This window comes from Triturus cristatus, chromosome 1_2 (assembly GCF_964204655.1).
Source record: "Triturus cristatus chromosome 1_2, aTriCri1.1, whole genome shotgun sequence".
Classification (NCBI taxonomy): domain Eukaryota; kingdom Metazoa; phylum Chordata; class Amphibia; order Caudata; family Salamandridae; genus Triturus; species Triturus cristatus.
In genome coordinates, this window is record NC_140580.1 from 832033309 (window position 1) to 832058283 (window position 24975).

General features: G+C 45.4%; 1 protein-coding gene across 18 annotated transcripts in view; it reads right to left on the bottom strand.

The window, feature by feature from the left end:
- Positions 1–24975, bottom strand: part of HSPG2 (heparan sulfate proteoglycan 2) — a 903404-nt gene that overhangs the window by 38771 nt on the left and 839658 nt on the right. For all 18 annotated transcript variants that reach the window (XM_085608925.1, XM_085608919.1, XM_085608917.1 and 15 more), the window contains 5 exons: positions 16059–16167; positions 14713–14811; positions 6832–7053; positions 5034–5278; positions 2470–2641 (listed from right to left, as the gene is read on the bottom strand). In XM_085608925.1, the coding sequence (XP_085465051.1) occupies positions 2470–2641; positions 5034–5278; positions 6832–7053; positions 14713–14811; positions 16059–16167 (847 nt within the window). The remainder of the gene's footprint in view (positions 1–2469; positions 2642–5033; positions 5279–6831; positions 7054–14712; positions 14812–16058; positions 16168–24975) is intronic.

Consider the following 24975-nt stretch of genomic DNA (forward strand, 5'->3'; position numbering starts at 1 on the left):
GAGACAGTACTGCAAGTCTGGGGGCAGGATGAACGGCTTCACCTTCTTGAGTAGGTAGAGTTGGTGGACCGCACAATGAGTGGATGCTCTTATGTGTGCTTGCTTGTTGAGTTATTTGTCCAAGGTTAGATTTCATTGATTTGATAACAGCTGGTTGGCAATTGAGGGCTGCGTCTAGGTTGTTGATCAGTTCTGCTAGGTGGGTGGGCTGCTGGGTGTGGAAATGATGAGGAATTCCACTTCAGCGAGTTCAAATTGAGGTGATTTCATGCTCACATGATTTGGGTTTAAGAGAGTTGGTGATATCCTCCAAGGAGGTAATTCTTACATACAGCTGGGTGTCAACAAACATGTGGTAGGCGAGGTTTACATTCTTGAGTATCTCGCAGAAAAGATGTGAATCATTTTAGAACATTACTAAATAGTCCCATTCTGCCTCACGTAGTGCTGGAGAGTGCCATGATTGACCATGTTGAATGCTGAACAAAGGTTGAAGATGACGAGTAAGCAAGAATCGTTATGGTCCAAGACTTTGAGAGCATCGCCCATGATGTGCAGGGTAGCGGTGTCTCTGCTTTTTACTGGTCTGAATCCAAATTGGAACTTGTAAAGTATGTTGAACTGTTCATTGGGTGGACAATGTGGATTATGTATGCATTTTTACAGTTGTTTTATGAGGAAGGGGATGTTTGAGACCGGACGATAATGGTTTAGGTCAGTCAGATTGGTGCCTTTTTTTCCCAGGATCGGAGTTGTTTGTCCAATCTTCAAGCAGTCTGGGATTTCACCTTGAGTTAGTAAGATGTTACCAATCTGCGTCCCGAGGGGGAAAATAATTGTCTGAGGCCCTTAATGATTGTAGAAGGGATGGGGTTCATTGAAGTGCACAGTTGATTTAATTGATGCTATGAAATTACTGTTATCCTCTTCATTTAAGGTTTTGAACTCACTCCAAATAACCTCATTTTTGGATTTCTCTGGGAAGTTGAGTTTGTCAAGCTTCTCAAAAATTGACATTTCCCCCTGGGATGATTGCTTATTTAGATTCAGCTGTTGTTTTGGGTCTATGTAGATTGTGAATGTCTCTTCGATTTTTATTTTCTCTTTGAAAAAAGAGAAGCATGCATCATAGGACTCTGCTGAAGTGTTCATGTTATGGTGGGATTATCTGTTCCCGTTTGTTGCTTGACAGTTTCAAAGAGTTATCCCCGTTTTTTTGGAGTTGTCTAGCTAGAATCTGAAGGATGTTTTGGCATTCCATGTGCTCTTTTTGTATTTGTTTCTACTCTCCCAGAGTCGTTTTAGGTGCATCGCAGAGGAATTATATCTCCATGATCAATCTGCTAGTCTGAGAGCCCTCCTTTCTTCGTTTACATGTTGATTGCACCAGGGGTGTGCTATTTTGGGTTTGTGTTTTTTGAGGTGCAGTGGGGCCACTGCTTCCATTATGTCTGTCAGTGTTTGGTTATAATCATCAGTTAGTTCTTGCACTCGGAATAGGGGGGAGGAGGGGTCTCCTTTGGCAAAAAGAGGCAAGGTCCTCTCTGTTCAAGTTTCTTGTGTCCCTTGTCCAAGATCTGGGTTTCGCCCTTGGCCTCTAGACTTTTGTGTCTTTGATGGGATGTGGAAAAAGATCTGACAAGTCAATTGGGTTATAGAGTCAACGTTTAAAGCTCCTTCCTTGGATATTAGATCGAGCATAGCACCTGTGGTGTAATTCCAATTCAGTGAAGTATGTAGGTAAATGATTAAGTGCATGTGTGAAATGGCTAGTAATTAATGACCAGTGTTTCACCAAATAGACCAGGATGCTTAGCAGGTGCAATAGTGCAACACCTTCTAAATCCTGCACTGGAAGGCCAAATGACTTAAAGGAACCACTGCACGACAGCGGAACATCTAAATGTGAATGCCTCTGTGAAATTTGTCTAAGGATAGCAAGATGTCAAAGTTTAGGGCCGAGGCAAGTGAGCAGTGGAGGCATACATCCCTTTAAACGAGGGAAGAAATGTGTGTTTTACAAACAAACATGCATTGCAAATTGGTGAATAAAGTACATTTTCCCCACTGAATCAGGAATATAGTTTTCTCCACCATGAACAGAAGGTGACTAGCAAAGGTAGAAAGGGAAATGTATTCCTCGGACTGGAGTGTTCAGTGAATTGAAAGGATTCATAAACTTTTACCTCCAAAACAGGTTGAATTTAGTTGTGCAGTTACAATATCCAGAGTACAACCTCACAAATGTAAAACATTTGTACGTGACCACTCTGCATTAGCTTCTTGCTCTGCTGCAACAGCCAACTCCCTGTATGTGGAGGGTGAATAGGCGGCAAAGCGCACAGTGCAAGCTTTAAAAAGTACATCAGCTTGGGAATGATAGTGCAGGTGCACAGAGGATGAGGTGTACAAGTTATATGATTCTCCTGCATTCTGTTCAGCTATATGTCGCTTTCTCATTGTACTCACCTTTAAACCCATCTGGGCACAGACACTGGAACTCATACTCTCCCGCTGGCATGCAGCGACCACCATGCAGGCATGGCATACGGTCACAAGGTGAGCGGTCATAACACTGGTGAATTTCTTGGCTGTCTAGGAAACTGTAGGAAATATCCACCTTCTTCCCATTCACAGATACCTAGAAATGAAAGAACACTAGTTTCATCTCAGGGTAGTAAAACACTATAAACCAAGAAGCAGGCACAGGAAGCTAAGCTAGGTGTTTGTCTCCAAGACAGAACCAGAGCTAAATGTCCCTAGAACCAAAGACAGATTTTACATTTGTATGTTATTTGGACTGTTACTTCAAAGTGGTAACAAAAGACTCCGACTAAGAACAAAGTGGTGCATATTTGTTTTTTTCCTTTTAATAGCACATGTCCCGAGTGGCTAGAGTATTGAAATGTTATTAACTTGCTTGTAGTACTGTTAATATTGTTAAAATCGATGCCAATGTTTATAATGATACGTTTGCATGTATGAGGAAAATCGCATCCCTATTAAACTCGCCCGTCATGAACTCTCTGTCAACCTTGACTCAGAAATACATGGTCAGGCAGGCTCTGCGACATAGGCCTGAGGTTACTGATTGACACATCCCAGGTGGGGTGGCACGTAGCCTGCAGTCAAATGTGCTATAGAAATCTCAGATCCATCCCCCAGAAGAGAGCAGCAACACCACAATGGTCTAGGAACGTTGGCCATAATAAGCACATATGGATGGGACGGTTGTGCACATTCCCAAAACATCATAAAGTCAGATGGCACACAAAGTTAGGAACACACAGCCAATCGGGATGTAGAACACACAGTACACGCAGTGATCACATGCCCCTCATGCCGGACATCTGGACACATTACACACTTGTCAGAACTACCTGAATTGCAATATAGTAACTTTCTGGAAAATAAAGTACTGATGTTTTTCAGTAACGTCCTGACATTTATGAAATGGAAACTGCCTGAGAAAGGTAACTGCAATATTGTACTATACCAAAAAGAGGTAAACCATGTAGAAAGTCCAGACGACCCATATTGGCTTACAGGGCTTAAATTAATAATCCCAAATTCTCTCTTTTGTGGTACTGTGGGTGAGCAGCATAGGCTTATCAGAGGATAGTGTTAAGCATTTGTTGAACACAGAACCAATAAATGAGACACACACAAGAAGAAACTCGAGACCAATTTAGACCAAGTATTTGCAATGAAATAGGTCTCGCATTTGTGAGAGTTTGAGCTTGGCATTGTAAATGACAATGGCTTTTATTTATATGTTTTGAAAGCCTGCAAACTGTGCATAAACGTGCACTTTTTACTTATAGTCCTTGCTTATGAGAAGCAAGGCAGGCAAAGAGGCGCAGTTACTACCAGCCTTGTTTCTAGTAAGCAACGACTATAAATGTGTGTTTACGCACCGCTTGCAAGTTTTCAAAACACATGAATAAAAGGCATTGTCATTTACAATGCCAATAGCTCAAACTCTTGCAAATGCGAGACCTATTGCATTGCAAATGCTAGTTGAGTTCTTAGACGGAGGCGGCAGCAGCCATAGGAGGACAGGGACAGGGCCAGCAGGCTGTAGTTTCAAAAGCAGGAAGCAGCTGCAGCCAAAAATGACCTTGGTCTTTAAATGCACAGCAAATGTGGCAAGGTGAGAGCACGATTGACAGCTCTGATTACAGAGCTCTGCAAAACATGAGCACTGGTCTCCACTGCTTCAGCTTGAAGAAAGAAATAGTGCACACCAGCTCTAAGTAACAACACACGTAACAGGGACAGTCCAGTCCCTGAAAATGGGTGGAGCTTTTAAAGCCCATATCCTGAATACCATGTCTCTCAGAGACCTAAAAATAACAGTTATTGTTATACATATTTTAACACCAAGAACTTTGTATATCGGGTAAGTACTTTTCGAGATATCATTTTTACAGTTAAGTAAAAATGTAACACAAATGCGTTTTTACGCAGTAATGCATTCTCTTTTTTTCTTTTCTTTTATATTTATTTTTCTTCGACAAAAAACAACTCGTGCAGATATGTCCTCACATGTAATATAATTCACCCTGCCTTAGGGCTATAAGGCCTGCTGTAGGGGCGACTTACATATATTGCATTTATCGTCTGTGCCATGTCGTGTTTTCACATTTGTCTGCACCATTTTACACAGTCTGCGTGAGTTTGGAGGTGGGTTTCTTAGGGTGGCACAATACATGCTGCAGATCTTAGGGACCCTCTTTAGTACCTATGCCCAAGGTACTGGGAGTAACATTTACTAGGGACTTACAGAGGTGCTAAACGTCTTGCCACTTGGGGAACAATTGGACAGTTACCTTGTTTTAGGGAAAGAGCACTGGCGACCTGGTTAGCAGGAACCCAGGGCACTTCAGTCAAAATTGCATGAAATACCAGGCAAAAAGTGGGGATTACCATGTCAAAAAGGGGCACTTTTCTACAAATATCAATTAAAAACACATGTTTCAAGCTAGACTTATCATTTCAATCATCCTTTATATTTTGCAGTTGAGACTAACCTCCCCAATGCATCCATGGAATCGGTTGCTAATGTTGGCAGCTGCTGGCACTGTGACTGCTTGGTCTACACCACCCAAGAACATGGCTGTGTGGAGGTTGAGGCCCTGGCTTTTGCCAGGAGAGGATCTCTTTATTGGCTTGCTCGTGTCCACCTGCAAGGTCCCATCTTTGTTCATACGTTCTGCAGATATCTTATGCCAGTGGCCAAGGACGAGAGGTTCAGCACTGCGGAGGATAGCTTGACCTGTGGATGGAAAAGCAAAGACAAAATGAGAACCAAGCTGTAGATCAAACTCAGAGTACACCATAAATAGTGCTTATGGAACCTTACAAAGCCATCATTTTTAAGGAAATTCTCAAGCATATGAGTTCTTGTGTATATTTCTTAAAAGTGGAAGGAAAGTGGTTGAACATATTGTGTCTGAAAACATTGACTGCCCAAAACAATGAGAAGCAGGGTGTTTCAATACCTTTAAATTAGACAAATACATTTTCTTAGCATTTCTCAGGGAACTCTGTGAGGAGTGCAATATAAGTTAGTATGACTAAATCTCAACCTGGAAAAGGGAAGTACCAGCACTGGGCACCAGATGGCAGGAATAAATTACAGACCATGTTGCTGTTTGGTTGAATGTCTTAAGAAGGAAGGTGTGGCTAAGTGAATCACAGTGAGGAATGTGTGCAGTGGCCATGGCAGTGTGGCCTTAGTGCTGAGAGTAGAACATTGAAACAAGAAGGCTGGATTCACAGAGAAACTGTATGGGTTTTATAAAGATGGGTTTGTTGCACATCATCTGGGTCTCGCCACATGTCCAGGTGTGTAATGTGGGAGGAAGCTGATCGAAGTAATAGGAACTGGAGACCCAAGGTCAAGATGGTGCCAAGGGACAAATATTTATAAAAAGGGTAGGGCTCTGGGAAAGCCAAGACTACTAGAAAATACAGGGTGTAGGAAGTAAAGCATGGCACAGTAAAGTGTGAACAAGTTTTTCACACAAAACAGACATGTATGTCTAGAAAATGGCTAAATCCTCCATAGGGCTAGAATGGAAATGGAGAAACATCACCCTATGCGATTTAAGTATTACTGCTTAGATGAAATACGGACTTATGACAGGTTAGTACTGATATAATGCTCTATTTAACAAGAAGAATTCACACAAAGTATGTGTGTCGTGAAAGTAACAAAATGAGCCAAGCACTGCTGCCATTTGAGTTGCAGAGTACTAGGAAACTCTATGTTAGAGTGTTAATGAATATAGGAGACCAGAGGAAGTCTTCATTATTTGTACTAATTCACTGGACCCACCTTGGAATAATGCTTCAGGCCTATTAGCCATGCCAGATAACAGTTACAGTACTAGCACAATCAAGCTTTTTTTAGTACAAGTGCCTTAAACAAGGTCTTATTAGGGCACAGCATATCACTATAGCACATTAGAATAATACATAGCCGCATTCATAACATTTGCTGGAATGTGGATACAAGTAAACTCAATTTTAAGTAAAATCAACTTTGTCAACTACAAGAGTACATCTACCCCTGGTTAAACAATACCTCATATCATCAAATGCATCATATTGTCCTTTTACCTTAAATGTACATCAATTTAAATAATACGTAAATAGATACCAGAACTTAAACTCCAATGCTATAAGCAATTTAGTCAACCATCTTCCCAAATAGAAGACCATATGTGATAATGTTTGAAAACAAGTATAGTGTTTGATCAAACATTGCCAACATTTCTCTGTTTCGTACAATAACCAGTTTTTGCAAAGATCACAAGCGCTTACCAGATCCAAGTTCATAGCGGAATTCCATGTGTCCATTGACCATCGCCAGAGTCACAAAGTCCTCTCTGGGGGCTGGCTTTCCTCCACTGAAGAAGAGAAGCCCATTGGGAGAAAAGGGCTTAAACTCCATGTCCACACGTAGTTCATAATGAATATTGGTGAGGGGCGGATAGGAGATAAAGGAGTTTTCCCCATTGAAAGAGGGTGTGGTCACCATAACTCCTATAAGGTGTTTCATTAGAAAGAAAAAAAAGAGAACATTTAAACAGGAAACCCAGTGAGTGGATGACAATTGATGCCAGGCACATTTTACATCAAATGCTCCTTGAGTTTCTCAAAGAAGTGTCTAAGGTCAAACTGATCTACAACCAGCAAATGAATAGACAGGCATCAAACAGCAGTGATCCTATAAGGTAATCAAAGGAATGACAATCACTGTATTTAAGAAAAAAGGACTCACTCAAGAGTATCACACATCTCAAACGACACGTGACTTTAAAAGTGCCAATGTCAGTATTTCATCAATTTGACCAGAGTAATAATGGACTGCATAGATTTTAGACAGAACGCAAGCAGACAGATGTGATCAGTCTTTAATTTGCTAATTTTGGGCCCATTTGCTTTAGGGGTCCCCTCCAGGCCCATCTACTCAACATTTTTACTATTTTCAGATCTTTGTTGCCATCTGCTCTACCTATGTTACCTCCATGGGCTCACACTTGCAGTCCGATATACCAAGGGACCTCTGTAGATTATTTATCTGACTGAGCTCAATCAAAGTTGTTTTTTAGGCTTCGATGTCTGATACCCCACTCTATTTAATTTTACCTGAAATGCAGTGGCAAAATATTGCCACTGAATGCCACTAAGTAGGGCACTTTGATAAAATATTTTTTACTGCATTCTGTTCAGTGGCACCTGTCGGTTTGAGAAAATCACAAAACATGCAATTGTATTTATTTATTTAAAAGACCATTAATGTCCCTCACATTCACAAACAACTCCCAATTTCTGCAAACTCTCACATGTGGAGTAGTGTGGCTCACTGGTTAGAGGCAGCAGACCCGGAAGCAGAGGACGGCCCGGGACCAGGGTTCAATTCCCGACGCGCCAGGGTCTTGGACCAGGGCCAGCGGACTCGATAATTCTCGCCTCGGTGCCTACTCTAACCAGGGATCACACTCGGCAACTCTGGGCATTAGCTTGCCTCATCTCCACAACGGCCCCCCACATTCGCCGGGGATGCCTGGTTTCACCTTGGAGATACCCATGAGGGACCATCTCACAGGGATAGCCAGGACGGGTTCCCCAGCGGTCTACAGTGCCAAGACGCCTTGGCAGCAGTGCGCTTTACAAAAAACACATACATACATACATTTGGCCTTATTTGTACCCCCTCCACAGTGGCTGGACCGGCTGACTACTAAGGTCAGAAGCCAGTGCCTCTGATCTCAAACACAGAAGCCACTAGCGGGCGAGGCTATAGCAATGAACCTTCCAAGTAGTAGTAAGCCCACGACAATTTACTCAAAAGATATGTAATCAAAAATGAAAACTAAATGTTTACTTGTAGTTTGAACCTAAGTGATGCATACAAAATAGAAGCATATTGCTTGACCAGGTACTGGAGTTATGTGTTTCATCCAGCTGCCCAATAAAGAATGAATAGGTTATTAAAAACTGCATGCAGGTCAACGTACAAACAAGGTTAACAACAACAGGCCTATTAATGCTTTAAAAGGTATTAAGGGCCATTTTCTGTGCAAACTGGAGCAATGTAGCAGGCAAAATAAGTCTTAAACCAGGTGGCCAGTGACAGAAAGACATTTTAGGAGTTTAGGGGGAGGGCGTGGCTAGCAATCGCCGGGAATGGTCGCTCTCTGAGGCGGCTCTGCAGCCCTTGCCGAATATACGCTAACTTCTCAGTTTCCAGCCAGGAAGATCTCCCTCTAAGCTTGGGAATCTCTCATACAACCGATCCAGCACAGAAGCTCTGCCTCTGGATCGCACAACAACGGCTCCGAAGTTGAAAGGAGCTGCCGAGTGGAGGAGCTCCTTGAGCACCAAAATGGCAGCCTGAGAGACCATCGGCAGTGCCTGGGGGGGATCAGTGGCTCCACACCCGGAGACGAGATTTCCTTGCCCGGGGCTCTGCACCCCCCGGGGACCAACGAGAAGTAGAGGCGAGGAGGTGGTGTGCGAGCGTTGTGGCGGGCGGCGGTGTGACTAGGAAGACTCTGCAACCCACGGAGGGCTGACATGAAACCGGGCGGCCGTGTGTAATTGAGGCCCCAGCTTTGAGTCCTAGTGGCGGGACCAACAGAAAACGGCCTAATATCCCCGATTCTGGGTGACAATTGTGGGCGTAGGTGACGCTGAACCCCCGCCCCTCCTCTAGTTCAACAACGGCTGACACCAATTGGCAACTCGGCCCCCTACATCTTTTGGCCTCCTCAGAAGCTCCTTTTTTGTGAGATGCCATTGAAGGAGGGGCTATCACCAGCCAGGGATTGACCGGCTCCCTGTATTGGGCGGCTCCTGCGGATTCCACAGGTGGCGGGAAGGGGCCCCCTTGACGGACACCTCGCAACGTGCCCAGTAGAAAGTTCATTGAATGGGGGTCTTTGCAGCAGCAGTCCATGGGCCGCATATACACCGTCTCAGGAACAGGACACTCTCACCCAGTTGTGGTCACCCAACAGACCCGGTGCCCTGGCGGGCAGTGGTGCAGGCTTCCCCCGCTCCATCCTCTGGGCTGAAAAGCTGAAACGCTCTGGGGGAGGCCTCGGCATTGCTTTTCCACATGGGCCCAGAGGGACTCCGCGACTGACCCGACACAGCCTTCCTGTGATTAGCCTGAAGGCGCAAGACGCAGTGTATACACCCCACATGCTATCTGTTGGACCCACTGAAAGTCATCACCCATCCGACACCCCTATTTAGCTGAGAGAGGCCTACAGCAGTACGACACTACAGGAGATGATCGGGCTCATTGTCTAGCTACTGGAACCACCTGGAACACCGAAAGGCCGGCGTTGGGCAGCTTTCCCCTCCGTGCAGGCGGCGGCGAGTACAGGTGTGTCCTGCCGACTTCTTGCAATCTCTTGTCTCCACATACCAAAGATGGCCAGCAACAAGGGACTTAAATCACAAGTCCAAAAACAGCTGGCAAAATTTGGAACAAACCAGGAGAGGACACCGACAACACCGGGAGACGACTCCAAAGCCTCGCCCTTCAGCCAAAGGACCTCACCCTTCAAGATGTTATGGAGGCCATAGCAGGAGTGTGGACATCTTTAGAGACCTGTATTGACTCAGTAAATATAGAGGCGACTCTCCTGTGGGCAGACCTAAAGAAAATGGACTCCAGGGTTAAGAACGTGGAAACCATTACAACAGCTCTTGTGTCCGACACCTCTAATCTACAACAGCAGGTAGCTCAGCTCCAGGATCAGCAAAAAAGAATGGAGGAGCTCCTCGATGGAAAATTCACAAAATGTCCCTCAACAAAATGATCAGGATTACTTATGGGCATAGACAGAGGATTATTGTTGTTTACCACGCTATCAAGCTCTACAGGGAACACTGTGTCTATCGAAAGCACTTTAAAGAGGCTCTATCGGAGGCATATTACTTAAAACATCATCATTTATTTCAAATCATAAAGGGCAAATAAACATATACCTACACCTCCCAAACTTGGGTTACAATCTATAATCCTTAAAAATGAGTTGATACAATATATTTAAAACATAAAAGTTAAAAGTCGACGCAGCGTTTCGGTGTTATGTGCAATATTTCACCTTCTTCAGGACTAAAAAACTGTTTTTTTCATCTCGTCTTTTTGAATTGAAAATGTATTCGGAGATGGAGTATGACCTTCCAGATTCAAATTTCTGCTGGCTAAATATTATGCCTTAATAAAATTCAGGATTATATACTTGTACCACGAGAAGCCACCGGAATTGTGTATTTTTTTCACAGGAAGACAAAGATCTCTTTAAATCATTGGTATTTATTGTCTCTCGTTTTAGAGTAGATCAAAATTATTGTCCTTGTCATAGACCTTTAAGAAGAGGTCAATGCATCAAGTGGAAGATATTTAATTTTTCTTCAGTTTCATGAATACCTCGTAAACATAATTCGGCCTCCCTGCTCTCGTGGTCCATCAAAATAGGGAGCTCCTCGATGATTATGAAGGGAGGGCAAGCCAGAACATCATCTGTATCTTAGGAGTTCCTGAACGAGCGGAGGGGCCTGCAATAGACCTCTACGTGGAAGATATAGTGCTCAACAAACTCCAGCCCAAACCTCTCTCCAGCTATTTTTCCATCGAACCGGCCAACAGCGTTCCTGGGGGGCGTCCAAAGCCCGGAGCCCCTCCCAGGCCCATAATTGCAAGAGTCTTTAACTTCCGCGACAGGGATGTCATTTTACAAACTGCAAGAGCAGCCCTCCGCTGAAAATCGGCAACGCGACGGTTACCTTTTTCCCGCATTTTACCATCAAGGTTCAAGCACAAAGGCGCAGCTTCACAGCGGTTAAAAAAGCTCTACGTGACAAGGACATAAAGTACTCCATGCTGTTTCCGGCTAAACTTCGTGTTGAATTAGAGGGTAAGGTATGGTTTTTTCCCGTCCCCGCAAGCCCTAGCAAGTGAAAAAACCCAGACGAGATTGCTCCAAACTCGCCATAGGGCGTACGAGCTCGGAGATAGAGCCGGTAAAATGTTGGCGTGGTTGGATCGACAAGATCAGGAGGCCCGATGGGTGACAGATTCCCGGGAGGTGGCGGAAGCATTCGCAACCCACCTGGAGGCAGTAATACACCTCCTCGGACGACTCACGTCAACTCTTAGAGGAAATGGACCTGCCCACACTGTCGAACAGTGACCGGGAAGCGCTAGACGCAGATATAACAGCGGAAGAGATATGTAAAGCTATTTTCGCCATCCAAGGCAATGGGGCCTAACGGGATTCCAATAGAATTCCTTAAAGGAATGGCCTTAAAGGTGGCCCCACATCTAAAACACATGTATGAGGAGAGTCTGCAACAGGGTATCCTTCCTTCAGATCAAAGGTTGGCCTCTATAGTTGTCATACATAAACCAGCAACCAACTGTGGCTCATATAGGCCTATCTCTTTAATAAGCTCAGAAGCTAAGGTGTTGGCAAAACTTCGCGCGTCAGATTGTGGTCCTCCCCTCACTGGTCCATGAAGACCAATCTGGGTTTGTGCCAGGGCGTAATACCGCTTTAAATATTCATCAGGTCCATAATGGCCTGGGTAGGCAGCCATATATACAAGAAGACGTGGTCATATTGTCATTGGATGCCGCCATGGCGTTCGATTCGATAGAATGGCCTTCCCTCTTCGAGGTTTTAGCTAGGTTCGGCTTTGGGCCACGGTTCCGACAGTGGGTGGCGCTGCTCTACCCTGCACTGCTAGGTCAAGTCAGAGTAAATAATCACACGTTGCGAACATTTGCCATACAAAGGGGGACCAGGCAGGGATGTCCCCTGTCCCCCTTACTGTTTGCGCTGACTCTTGAACCGCTGTCGACATGGATACGACGTGACGTGTCACTAAGTGGATTGCGCTGGAGCAAAAACAAGGAAGACAAAATATCGTTATATGCTGATGACATCCTGATATATTTGGCGTCCCCACGGGCCTCTATTAACAGCCTGCTAAACGTCTTTACTAATTTCAGCAAATATGAGGGTTACACCATCAACTGGTCCAAATCCGTCTTACATGGCCCCCCACCTAGGTTGCCTCGTGGGTACACAATTGAGCTGGCCACAGAGGGTTTTAGGTACTTGGGTATCTTTTATCATGCCTGACCCCAAAATATTCTATGATGAGAATCTTCTGGGCCCCCTCAAACAACTGAAAGACGACATCAAGCACTGGAGATCGCTGCCCTTATCCCTCCTGGGAAGGGCAGCCTTGTTCAAAATGCGCGCCCTACCTAGATTCCTATATGTACTTCAGAATTGCCCGTTCCCGATTTCTGAAAATTAATTCACCACCATTGAAGGGGAAATCCGTACCTTACTATGGGACGGGGGCGCACCTCGCATCACCCTCCAGAAGCTGACAAAGGGGTGGTATGATGGAGGAATTGCCCTTCCGGATCTTCGCTTATACTATTGGGCCTCGCAACTGGTGGCAATTAATCAATGGATTTATGGCTCCCCATCGAACCCATCTTTCCAAATAGAAAAGTATCAAATAGGGCGGGAGGGATATTTAGGCGCCCTCTACACTAATATCCGGTGGGGATGCTATTTGAGGCCCATGTCACAAACCGTAGCCATTTGGCACAAGGCCACTAAACACCTGGGGTGGGCAGGTATATTCACGAAAGCCACACCTTTGTGGTCCTCTCAACAGTTGGGACTACTCTGCTACCACACAGTTTGATAAATGGGACACCATTGGCATAACAAATGTAGGCGACTTGATCTACAGGGGCAAACTCCTCACGTTTAAAGAACTATAAACCAAATATGCTCTTGCGCCAGGGGAGGTTTTTCAATATTTGCAGACTAGACACACCCTTATCACGAAAATTCCGGACCAAACTTTCTTACCAGACTCCTCCCCTTTAGAGGACCGCTTGCTCTCAGAAACTCTCTTGACCAAGGCTACCTCCTGCACCAACGGCAAACTCTGTAACAACCCACCTGACTCCTTTCAGACTCTTCGTGATCGCTGGCAGGTGGACATGGGACCAATAGATGACTAGAACTGGCAGTCAGATTTAATGTCCCCCAGGGAGACTGCAATCAACCACCGCTTTTGTCTCATACAACTAATAATTCTACATAGGTCCTCCCTTCCTGGGGTGCTACTAGTCAAAATAGGCAGTCGTGGAGATGCATACACAATGCATCTGCACGACTGCCTATTTTGACTAGTAGCACCCCAGGAAGGTAGGACCTATGTAGAATTTTTAGTTGTATGAGCCGAAAGCGGTGGTTGATTGCAGTCTCCCTGGGGGACATTAAAACTGACTGCCAGTTCCAGAGGCTGCCGCCAATAAAGCAAGTATTACCATACCTTGTGGGACTGTCCCGAAATACGTCCTCTGTAGGGTAATGCAACCAAGAAAATGCAAGACACATTGGGTAAACAGATCCAATTAACACCAAGGTTGGGGATCCTAAACATATGGGAGGCCACAGATCTGACGGAACTAGAGCAACAATCGGTCGCACTGGGGTACCTGCTGGTAAAACGGGCAATAGCGATGCTTTGGGGATCCAATAGACGGACCTTAACAGTTGGCTGGGTGGCAGAGATGGATAGATGCAGGATAGCGGAGAAGGAGGTCTACAAACTGAGGGGCTGCCCCAAGAAATGGGACAAGAAATGGGGTGGCTTGGAATGCCTATAGAGGGGAAATTTGTACCTCACCAACAGCAGATATGGCAATGCAGAGACGACCAGAACTATAGCCTCCCACAGTAATGAATGTACACAATCCATGAGTATTGTTAAACTGTATTTTGCTGCAATGGCAAAATGATATTGTGTTTTTCAACTTCAATTAAAATTGTTTTACAAAATTTCTTTTTAGTAGTTTAGACATAGGACCACTATCAAGTTAAGAACATTATCAAAGGTTCTGCCTATTTCACCTGACCTTTCCTTCGGTTAGTAATTGTAGGTAGATCAAAGGTTTAATACCTGACAAAATCAGAGAACTGATTCCAAAAGCATGATGCAGAGGAAATTGTGCTAACAGTGACATACTATAATTTTCAAGCCATCAGGTCTGGATATACTCATCTTGATATCATAAAGTACACTTTATTGATGCTGATATTTTACATATGAATTCCAAGAAACAAAAACACCATGCTTACGTACCTGTCATGCACTTATCACCCGACTTGCCAAGGTGGCAGCGACAGCTGTACCCCTGTCCATCTGGTCGATTAACACAAGTGGCATCTGGGCCGCATGCCTCTGTCAATCGAAATGTTGAATGCAAAAATAGGAACATGTTAAAAGTATGCATGGCTGGTTATTTCCATCAAACATCCATCTAAAGAATGGCTATTCCCAGCAGTAGGGTGTTACATTACAAAAGGCAAATAACAATATGTTGCCACTTGGCAATAATGCAAGGCTAATAAACGATAGTGGTAGACAGTGAGGCACGGTGTTCATTTTAGTTTATATAGCAGAACTAATCAAACAGGCAATAATGCAAAGTGTGCTTAGACGTGATTGTCTTTACAGAGGAAACAAAAAAGTGCCATGACCCTGTTTTAGGTTGGTTAGTGGGGGGGGGGTCTGGGGGGTGGAGGTGGGGGGGGGGGGGTTGGAGGCACAGATGAGGAGAAGTAGGAAGCAACCAGTAAGTACCTATCTAACAATACCTTCTTGCTTCTGTGAAAGTGTAAGATGTTAGACGGCTAGAAAATAGTGCAATGCTATTTCTCTATTGAGAGGACTTGAAATAGTAAAGGAAGCCTGGGTGACAAAGCTAAAAGTTTACACAGATAACACAAAAAAGCTGGAAAGTTATAATTGAGCTGTTAAATCATAGGATTTGTTTAGTCCACAGCAAGGAAACCATCCTAAAGGAGGAAAGACATACCCTGTCAGTATGTAGGTATCATACTTTACCATTCCCTTAGTAAGGTAATAATATTTTTGATATAAGAGCTTAATATTGACTTTTTAACAATATGGTACGGACAGAGGCTTATGTGCCTAGACCGGTATTGGGGAAAAAAATGGCAGAACTTGCTCAAATAAGATAACATTTTGCCTCCAGGCAGAACTCTTATATTAGGAGGAAGTGTTTAATTGACTACCTTTGCATGTGGTCAAAAGAACTGTTTTTTTAACTTCAATATGCCAATGTGTTTCATCACAGACTGAACTCTTACTTTACATGATAACGAATACATTTAGAACCACAGGTTATTCGATTCACTGAGAATGCAAAGGCCACAATTAGGTATGTTCTGGAAAAAGTGATTGGAAATCTTAGAATCTAATCTGTAAATGCATATTTAGTTATAAAATAAATAATTCAATTCATACTTTGGTAGGAGGAAACGGAAATAATCTGCACAATTCTACAACCCAGTCTCCATACAGGGTAAAACACGTCAAACCTATTTAGAAATGTATTCAAATAATTGAGTGCACTAGTAGTAATAGGAACATTGCATGGAAGAGTGAGGGCCTGTGCCCCTTACCTGCATGACAGTGGTGGGCTTGGGAGTGTTCACAGTTGCTACCAGTAAATCCACGTGGACAGATGCATTTGTAGCTGCTGCTTTCCGAGTCCTGGCAGACTCCTCTGTTCTGCAAAAAGCAATAACACAGGAAATAGCAGCTATTCTAATTGTAAGGTAATAGAAGAAAACCACAGACGGCACTTCTATCAAGTGCTATATAAAACAAGATATGAAATTGAGGAAATCAGGGCTCAAGTGTGTCTCAATACTACTGTTAGATCTGCCTAAGCAAATTGGTTCGAGCTGCTCCCTTTAGGACATGGGGACTTAGGTTTGAATCCAAGCCTTGGTGCTAGACTCAACATCATGTGACTGTGGAAATCACTTCATCTCCCTTTGCCTAAATGTGAGTAAAATGTATTTCAATCATCCCAACTTGATGTATGCCATCTTGAAGAATCTCCCAACCCCTCATATAATGTACAGCACTCGATTTCACAGCTAGGTATGTAATACATAAATACCAGCCGATGCATATATACAAAACATCCAGATTAACTACCAAAAAAGGCCTTGCACCACAGGTTGGGCAATTTGTTTTCGGTTCGCTTATCGGATTTGTGGGTAGGTTGGGTCGTTCATACTGTTCTTCTGGCTCTCACAGGCCACATTTTTCCAGGGAGAATCACATGTACAGCTCAAACCACACGAAACTGACAAAATCCACCCACTTCTCTGGGTCACCTGTAGAGCAGTGGTTTTCAAACCCCATTTCATTCCATATGTGGATTGAAATAATTGCCAGCCTGCACCCATTTTGAAATTCTTAACTAAATACATACTTCCTCTTAAGAATGACAATTAACTAGGAAAACATTGTAAATGGATGTCAAAACAACCCCATAGCAAAGACCAGAGTCAGCCCTGTCCACCTACAATCTAATTAAATTAAGCTTGATTAGGGAAACCTTGGCAAGCTGCCTGAAAATACAACTTTAAGCAAGTAGGTCCTTAATAGACTGCCAACCAACACATTGCAAGCTGTCTTGCATTACCTCACCACATCAAATCCCAGCCAGAACTGTCAGTGGGGAGTTCTCCTGTAAATTGTTTACCTCTTTCTTGCAGTATCAACAGCCTATGAAAAACAGTTTTTAAGTTTATACATTGCTAAATGTTAATGGGAGGGTCTGGATCTTGAGAAGACGCAGAAAAATCAGCCTCTGTACCACTGCAATCCATGACCATTTTACGGGAAAGGCAACGTCAATCTGATCTGGACTTCATGCCAATTCTATGACAGTGGTGGTGCGGCTTCTTTTACTGGTCACTGGACACGGTCTACACAAGGTGGGGCCAGGGTATTAGGAAGAACAAATTGTAGCTTCTTTGATGGCACTAGGGTGGTGGAAGGATCATGATAAAGCAGTTTGTTATCTATTTGTGGACCTAGAGATGTTTTGATTAGGTTCCGTGGTCAAATAATAGGTCATAAACTTCTTTTACTCAATTGGCTGGAGTGCTGGAAGCTTGCTTGAATTTTAAAAGTGCCAGACTATTTTAAAGATGGATTCATCTTGTGTGGAGCTCGAGATTTGTGCCATAAGGATAATGTTACTTACTCAGTAAGCATCCGTTCTTGGCATGTAGAGCTGTAGATTCACATGCTGTGCATACTCCTGCCATTTAGTGTTGGGTCCGGATGTTTGTAAGTTGTTTTTCTTCGAAAAAGTCTTTCCAGTCACAAGGTAATAGTGCAGATGGGCATCAACTCCATTGTTAGATTGTTTTCCCACAGAGGGTGAGAATGGAGTTAGTAAGTGTAGAACAGAGATGTCCATATTCCATAAGACAGTCATAGTAGCCCCTATTTTGTGAGTGGAATGCGCTCAATTAGGTATTTTCAAAGTTCTTTTTGATTTGCATAACATGTCTGGATACATTTTACAATCCATCTTGCAATGCCTGATTAAGATATGGGATTTCCTTTGTGTGGTGGATCAAAAGCAACAAAGAACTGCTTTATTTTGTGAAATTCTTTTGTTCTTTCAAAGTAATATAGTAGAGCTCTTCTAACATCAAGGGTGTGTAGAGCTCGTTCTGCTACAGAATCATGTTGAGGAAAAAACACAGGTAACTCAACTGATTGATATGAAAGGCAGAAGCTACTATAGGGAGAAATTTAGGATTGGTGCAAAGAACTACTCTGTCTCTGTGAAACTGAAAGAAGGGCTCTAGTATAGTTAATGCCTGGAGTTCACCAACTTGTTGCGATGAGGAAAACAACTTTCCATGAGCGGAGTTTTAATTGGCACTTATAATGGTGGACCCATTAGCCTTGTAGGGACTATGTTTAGGTTCCACACTGGTGCAGGTGGGACTCTTGGTGGTATCACTCGTTTTAATCCTTCGATAAAGGCTTTAATCACTGGTACTCTGACTAGAGATAAATGTTGTCTGTTTTGTAAGTGATGTAAGCGAATGGATGTGTAGGCTAGTCCAGATTGCTGTAAATGTAACAGGTAACATGTTCTGTACAGAAGTATTAGAGGATTGATATTGTTACAATAGATACCAAATTGCTTCCATTTTGCTGTATAACATGCCCTGGTAGTAGGTTTTCTAGCCTCTTTTAGGATATTCATACAGTCTGATGGTAGGTGTAAACCAAACTGTATGACTTCAGGAGCCAGATCGCCAGGTTGAGTTCTTTGGGATTTGGATGCCTGATTTCTCCATGGTTCTGAATGAGGAGACTGGAGGTGAGATGCAATTTTGGGTGTGGAACTACTGACTGCTCTAGCAGGGTGGTGAACCAAGATTGACGTGCCCATGAGTGAGCTATGAGAATTAGTGTGAGGGATGTTTGCCTGAGCTTTCGAACTACCGGTGGAATGAGTGGGCGAGGTAGAAAAGTATAGGCAAATATCTCTGACCAGTTTATCCATAGGGCATTGCCTTCGGAGAGCGGGTGTGGGAACCTGGAGGTGAAACTTGTGCATTTTGCGTTTTCTACTGTGGCGAACAGGTCTATCAGAGGAAATCCCCATTAGTGAAAGTTGGGGTGGAGAACCTGAGAATGAAGTTCCCACTCCTGGATTAGCAAATCGGTCTGCTGAGAAGGTCGGCAATTTCCAAATGGCTTGTGCTAGGCATGACAATTGGAGAATGTGTGTGTGTGTCCCCCGTTTTTGTATATAATAGACAGCTGTCATGTTGTCCGTGCAGACTAGGACAGCTTTGCCTATGAGGTAGGTTTGAAAGGCTTTGAATACTAGAAACACTGCTAGTAGCTATAGGTGGTTTTTATATAGATTTTTGTGCTTTAGACTACACAAGCCTTGCATTGTGCGATCCTGTAAGTGAGCACCCCATCCATTGAGCAATGAGTCAGCTGTTAGCACTGTCTGTGGAACAGGGTCAATGAATGGTTGCCCTTTGGATACATTTTGTGGATTCCACCACTGCAGCGAGCGATGGGTGCGGCCGTCTACCAACACTAGATCGGTTAATCGACCCTGCAACTGGTTCCACTAACTTGCTAAGCATCCTTGAAGGGGACGCATGTGAAGTCTTGCATGGAGTACAATTATGATGCAAGACATCATCATTCCCAGCAGTTGCATGAAGACTGGCTGGTAATGAGTGGTTGGGCTGAAACTGAGTGAGAAGAGACTTAATACTGTGAACTTTGGCTGCATTGGGAGAGGCTAGAGCTTTTTGAGTGTCTATGGTGGCTCCCAGTTGAGGCTGTGTGTTTGAAGGCTGCAGAAGGGACTTCAAAGCATTTACTGTAAACTCTAGTTGATTTAGTAGGTGAATTGTGGATTGAGTGTGTTGGAGATTTATGATAAGTGTCGGCTTTGACGAGGGAAGACGTGGATGTACGGTCTTATCAGATGGGATGCGACTACTTCCAGGCATTTGGTAAATACTATGGGTGCAGTGGTGACTCCAAACGGTAGTACTTTGAATTGGTAATGTTGACCCACTATCACAAATCTGAGATATGTGCGATAAGCGGGGTGAATTAAAATGTAGAAATAGACGTCCTTTAAGTCTAGTGTTGACATAAAGCCATCCTGTTGTAAAAGTGGGAGCACTTATTGAAGTGTCACCAAGTGGAAATGTTCTGACAGTGTGTAGTGGTTCAGTCCTCCGAGGTCCAGAATAGGTCTTAAGGAACCGTCCTTTTCAGGAATTCGAAAATACAGGGAGTAAACGTCTGATCCTTGATATTGTAATGGTACTGGCTCTATGGCTCCTTTCAGCAAGTGAGACCGGACTTCCTGTTTGAGCAAGTGCAAATGTTCTGGTGACTTTTGTGAGAACAAGGTGGAATGTTTGGAGGATTGGTGGTAAGCTCCAGACAATAATCATGTTGGATAATTCCTACCACCCATTTGTCCGTTATGGATTGCCAAATGGGGAGGAATTGTAGAAGACGTCCCCGACCGGTGTGAAATTATCAGGGGAAAAGTAGGTAAGTCACTGCTTATTAGGGGAAGTGGAGTTACAGGGTGCAGAACCCTTTACCTTGTTTCCTCTGTAAAGAAGCCTCTTGTGGCCGAAGATTGATTGCTGTCTTTATAGGAGGAAACATTGGTGTCTGAGGGTGTGGTCTTGGACCCCCCATGGTAAAAGGAGCGACAAAAGGAGCCTCGGTTTGAAGGAGACTGTAGGGCTCCCATAGAGTTAGCTACCTCAGTGTCTTTTTTTATTTTCTCTACTGCCTGATCAACTTCAGGCCCGAAAAGATATTCTTTATCAAACTGACTGGTCAAGATGAATTGCTGGACTTCAGGTTTGAAACAGGAAATCCTCAACCAGGCGCGTCTCAAGTAAAATACAGGTATCTGAGAGAGACATCTAGCCGCAGATTCCTTAACTTAGAATATCCCCAGGCGTCAGACTGGATACGGAAAAGTTTTTGCAGCAGCACCTCTGCTTATCGGGGGACGGCACCACACGACCCCGCCCTGACGTCGTCTACGTACGTCATAAGTCCCTCCCGGCGCGCTGACGACAGTTTTCTTCTTTTCCGCGTGCAACGCGGATCCGGAGTAAGCGGTTCCTCTGGCCTGTTTTCAGGCCCCTTTTGAAGCTTCGCATTTGGAACAGTGTGCGATGCCTTCGGGCTTTAAAACCTGTACCTCCTGTTCGCGGCAAATGTCCGTGACAGAACAACATCTTATCTGTATGTGGTGTTTGGCCGAACACCACGAATCGACAGATTGCGACGCCTGCCAACACCTCAAGCCTAAGTCCCGGTGGGAGTGCCGGATGAAGCTCCTTTCGGCTTGTCTTCCGGCCTCCTCATCACCGGCAGGCCCCTCTGGTTTCCAGTTGCCGCGTTACTCGCCCTCTGGGGCCCGGAGACGTTGTTCACCCCTTCTGGGTAAGTCGCGGCACATGTCGCCGAGGTCCACGACCTGACTTCCGCCTGTTGTTGGGGGCACTAGTTCCCGGAGCCCTCCGGACATGCGCCCCGAGAGTCGCCCATCCCCTATCCGTCCTATCTGGGCGCGACTCAGACTCAAACGGAGGCCTATGCCGCGGCTCTGCTCCTGTCCCTGGGGCGTCCTCGGGGCCTGCGCTACTTGCGGGGTCCCCGACCGACTCGCCGGTGGGTTCGCTGCCGGCACCACTTGAGCCCTTGCCCCCCCCAGGGACGAAGGAGATATGGTGTCGTCAGGTTGCAGCCCGGCTGGGTCCCCCTCTACGACCCATAGCACCCCAGACACGCCGCATAGTCCCGTGGGGCTCCCTGTGGCATCGCAGGTGGTTGCTGGTGCTCAAAGCCTTGCTTCGGGCACACCTCGGCCCTCCGGACAGGCAGCCGGCTGCCCGGAGCCGAGGTCGGCACCGTTCCAGTGCCGAAGGCTCACCTCCCCGGCTCCGACTCTGCTTCCTACTTCGGATTCGGAGCCTGTTGTGGTTGAGGCTGAGCCGGCTTCCGGTGATCCAGTGGCTCGTTCTGTCTTGCACCGCCACCGGCCTGCTACACATGATCCAGTTTGCTTATTTGTTCACCCAGACTTGCAGGGGTTTGTTTTGCAAACTGCCTTCCCTTCCTTGCCTACGTTAATGCTTCCTCCCTCCAGGGAGTCCAGATGGCTTGAGTCCTGGGGTCGTAACATCTTCACCTCCACTAGTGCTGCCCTTTGTTCACTAAATACAGTGTGTGTCTTGGCTCGGGCTACCTCTGCATTGTGGGACTCTGTAGAGTCTCTTTTTTCGGACACCTCTGAAGGCGCTCGTGTTGACCTCCTTCATCTTCTTCGTGATGGCAGTGCTGAATTCACGATCCGCTCGGGCTTGGATACTGCCGATTCCTTAGGCCAAGCTATGGCTGGTTCGGTTGCCTTGAGGAGCTTGGTTGCGGGATAGCGTCTTCCCGGAGAATATCCGGAAGCGACTTGTTGAGCTACCCTTTGATGGGGTTTTATTGTTTGATGCCCATGCCGAATCGACTGTTCGGCGTCTCCTTGCGGGCTTTCGCCCTCCGTGGTTATCCTTTCATTTAGCATCCTTTTGAGGCCTTATACATTTTGAGCTGGCAATAAGCCTACTGTGGCAGTATTCCATTGGTTGTTTTGTCTGGCCTCCGACTGTGGTTTGCCCTAAGTTGGGGGTGTCCTACTCCAAGTGGGGTACTTGTATGCTATTATATAGCTCTGCTTTATGTTATGTGGGCCTAGAGATCCTTTGGGCTCTATGCGTCCCCTGGTGCTCTTATCTTGCCATTGTTCGATATTGTGACTTGGCGCAAAAGTCTAGCTTATATGCGTCGTTCTCCTCCTTGGGCGATTTTCATGGTGTTTTTCACACTTAACCCCTTCGCCGCGGGGGAAATTCCCCCGCGGTGCGGGGAGGGGGGCGGGGGCAGCGGCGGCGCTGTGCTCGTCATGAGGCACAGTGGAGCTGTGCTCATGACGAGCTCGTCACGACTCCGCCCACTAATTGATTCTCCCGCACAGGCGGGGAATCAATCACGCGTGGGTGGAGTGCGACCGTTATGATGAACCAAGCTCGTCATGAGCACAGCTCCACTGTGCCTCATAATGAGCTGGGCTCGTCATAAGCACACAAGGGGTTAAAATACTGATGCCACCTGCCATTATATTCTAGGTGTGCTCCTTTACCACCCATGTTGCAATGTTGCATGGTCGTGGCTCGTTTACCCTTCTTTGATAGATAGATATATATATTTGTATATGTGTGTATATGCATGTTACCTTGGGTACTCTTCTTCTGACGTTTCCACCTCTCTTCGCTGCTACGAAGTCTGGTCCTATATCTCCAGGAATCAGGGAGCTTTTTAGGGCTGCACTAGGGATTTCCCTTTGTCTACGCCGCAGGGTGTCTTTCAGTACATGTAGGTGCACTTCGTTGCTGTTCCTGCATCTTCCGCAATTGGGTCCCATTTGCGTCCCACTACCTGGGGTGGTTCCACGGCTTACACTGCTCCCTTCTTCGTGTGCAGAAACTGAACGATCTCTCTCTTTCTGGCCAAGGTTCATTTTTACTCCCAGTCGGAGGATGTGGTGTACAAATCTTAGATTCTTTCCTACATTTATACGCCTATTGGTACTCACGTGCCTATGCTGCCACTTCCTTCGGATGTGCCCCTATCATTGGGTAAAACCCTATCCTATTTCCGCTGTACCTGCGGAACAGCTCTTCTAATGTCAGTTGTTCTAGGGTCTGCACCCTACAACTGTATTTCATGAGTTGGTTCTCACCTTACCCTCCAAGCTGCCCGGTTGGGCAGTCCTATGCCCTTTTTTTTTTAGCTCCGCCACCTGGTTGTCTCTGTGGCTATGTGCATGTTTCAGCGATGGCCTGCATCAGCGTGCCCTGCTTGCCCCTACCCCTACCCCCCCCCCCCTTTGGTGCCTGGGTGGGCTCTTGGCATCTTTCTGGTTCCCGCCTGTCCTTCTAGGACATTGTTCAGTTTCTACCTCTTGCCCTTCAGTTCCTGGCGATAGCTTCGCCGGCCTTCCTTCCATGGGCTAGCCTGGTAGGCTCTGGTATGGTTGCACCCCTTCATGTTTTTCCCCAACAATTGGTTAGTGTCCACAAAGTGCGCCGTTACGCTGAGGGTGGTCCATCTTTCTCCTTCGTTCCGGACTCTCTCTCTCTGTTTGCTATATAGCTGGTGCAGTTTCTACATCTCATACTTATACAGGTGTGGGGTATCGCCATTATGGCATTTGTTTTGGGACGCCTTGCGTCCCGTTCTCTTTTGCTCTTCCGAGCTAATTGGGTTGCTGTCTGGTTGTCCTGCCACAGCCTTACCCATTGTCCGTCACTCTGTTGCCGGCTCCGTGCTTGAGCACTTTCTGTTGTTCCGTCGCAGATCCACCACGCCCCTGGGGGTATGGCTATGGTATCTATTCTAAGTTAAGGAATCTGGGGCTAGATGTCTATCATATGTACGAGTTATTTACCTTCGGTAACTATGTATCTGGTGGAGACATTGTCTAGCCGCAGATTCCTTAACGCCCACCCATCCTCCCCGCTCTGCGAGAACTTTGCCAGGTGGGCTTCTCCACTTGCCTTTCAGTTGCCATTGGTTTTATTTCAAAGGTGCTCACATAGTTGCGCCCCTTTCTGAGTTACCATATGCGGCTGCCTCCCTCCAAGGGGCTTTTTCCTGTAGGTGGTGCCTTTTCATTCACTCATCAGGAGACTTCTTCTTCTTCTTCTCTGGATATCTACCCTCCCGCCCACCTTCTCCATTAACTAGAGGCTCTTGTCTCCTATATAGTCATCTTCTTTGAAGATCTCTTCTGCTCTGTTTCACACTTCCATTGTTATGAGGAAAGATACCTTCTTCAAGTACATTGCTGTACTTTCTGTAAGGAAGATACCTTTTTACAGTACATTGCAGTTCTTTCTGTGCTCCATCCTTGTTGGAAGGTACAGTTCT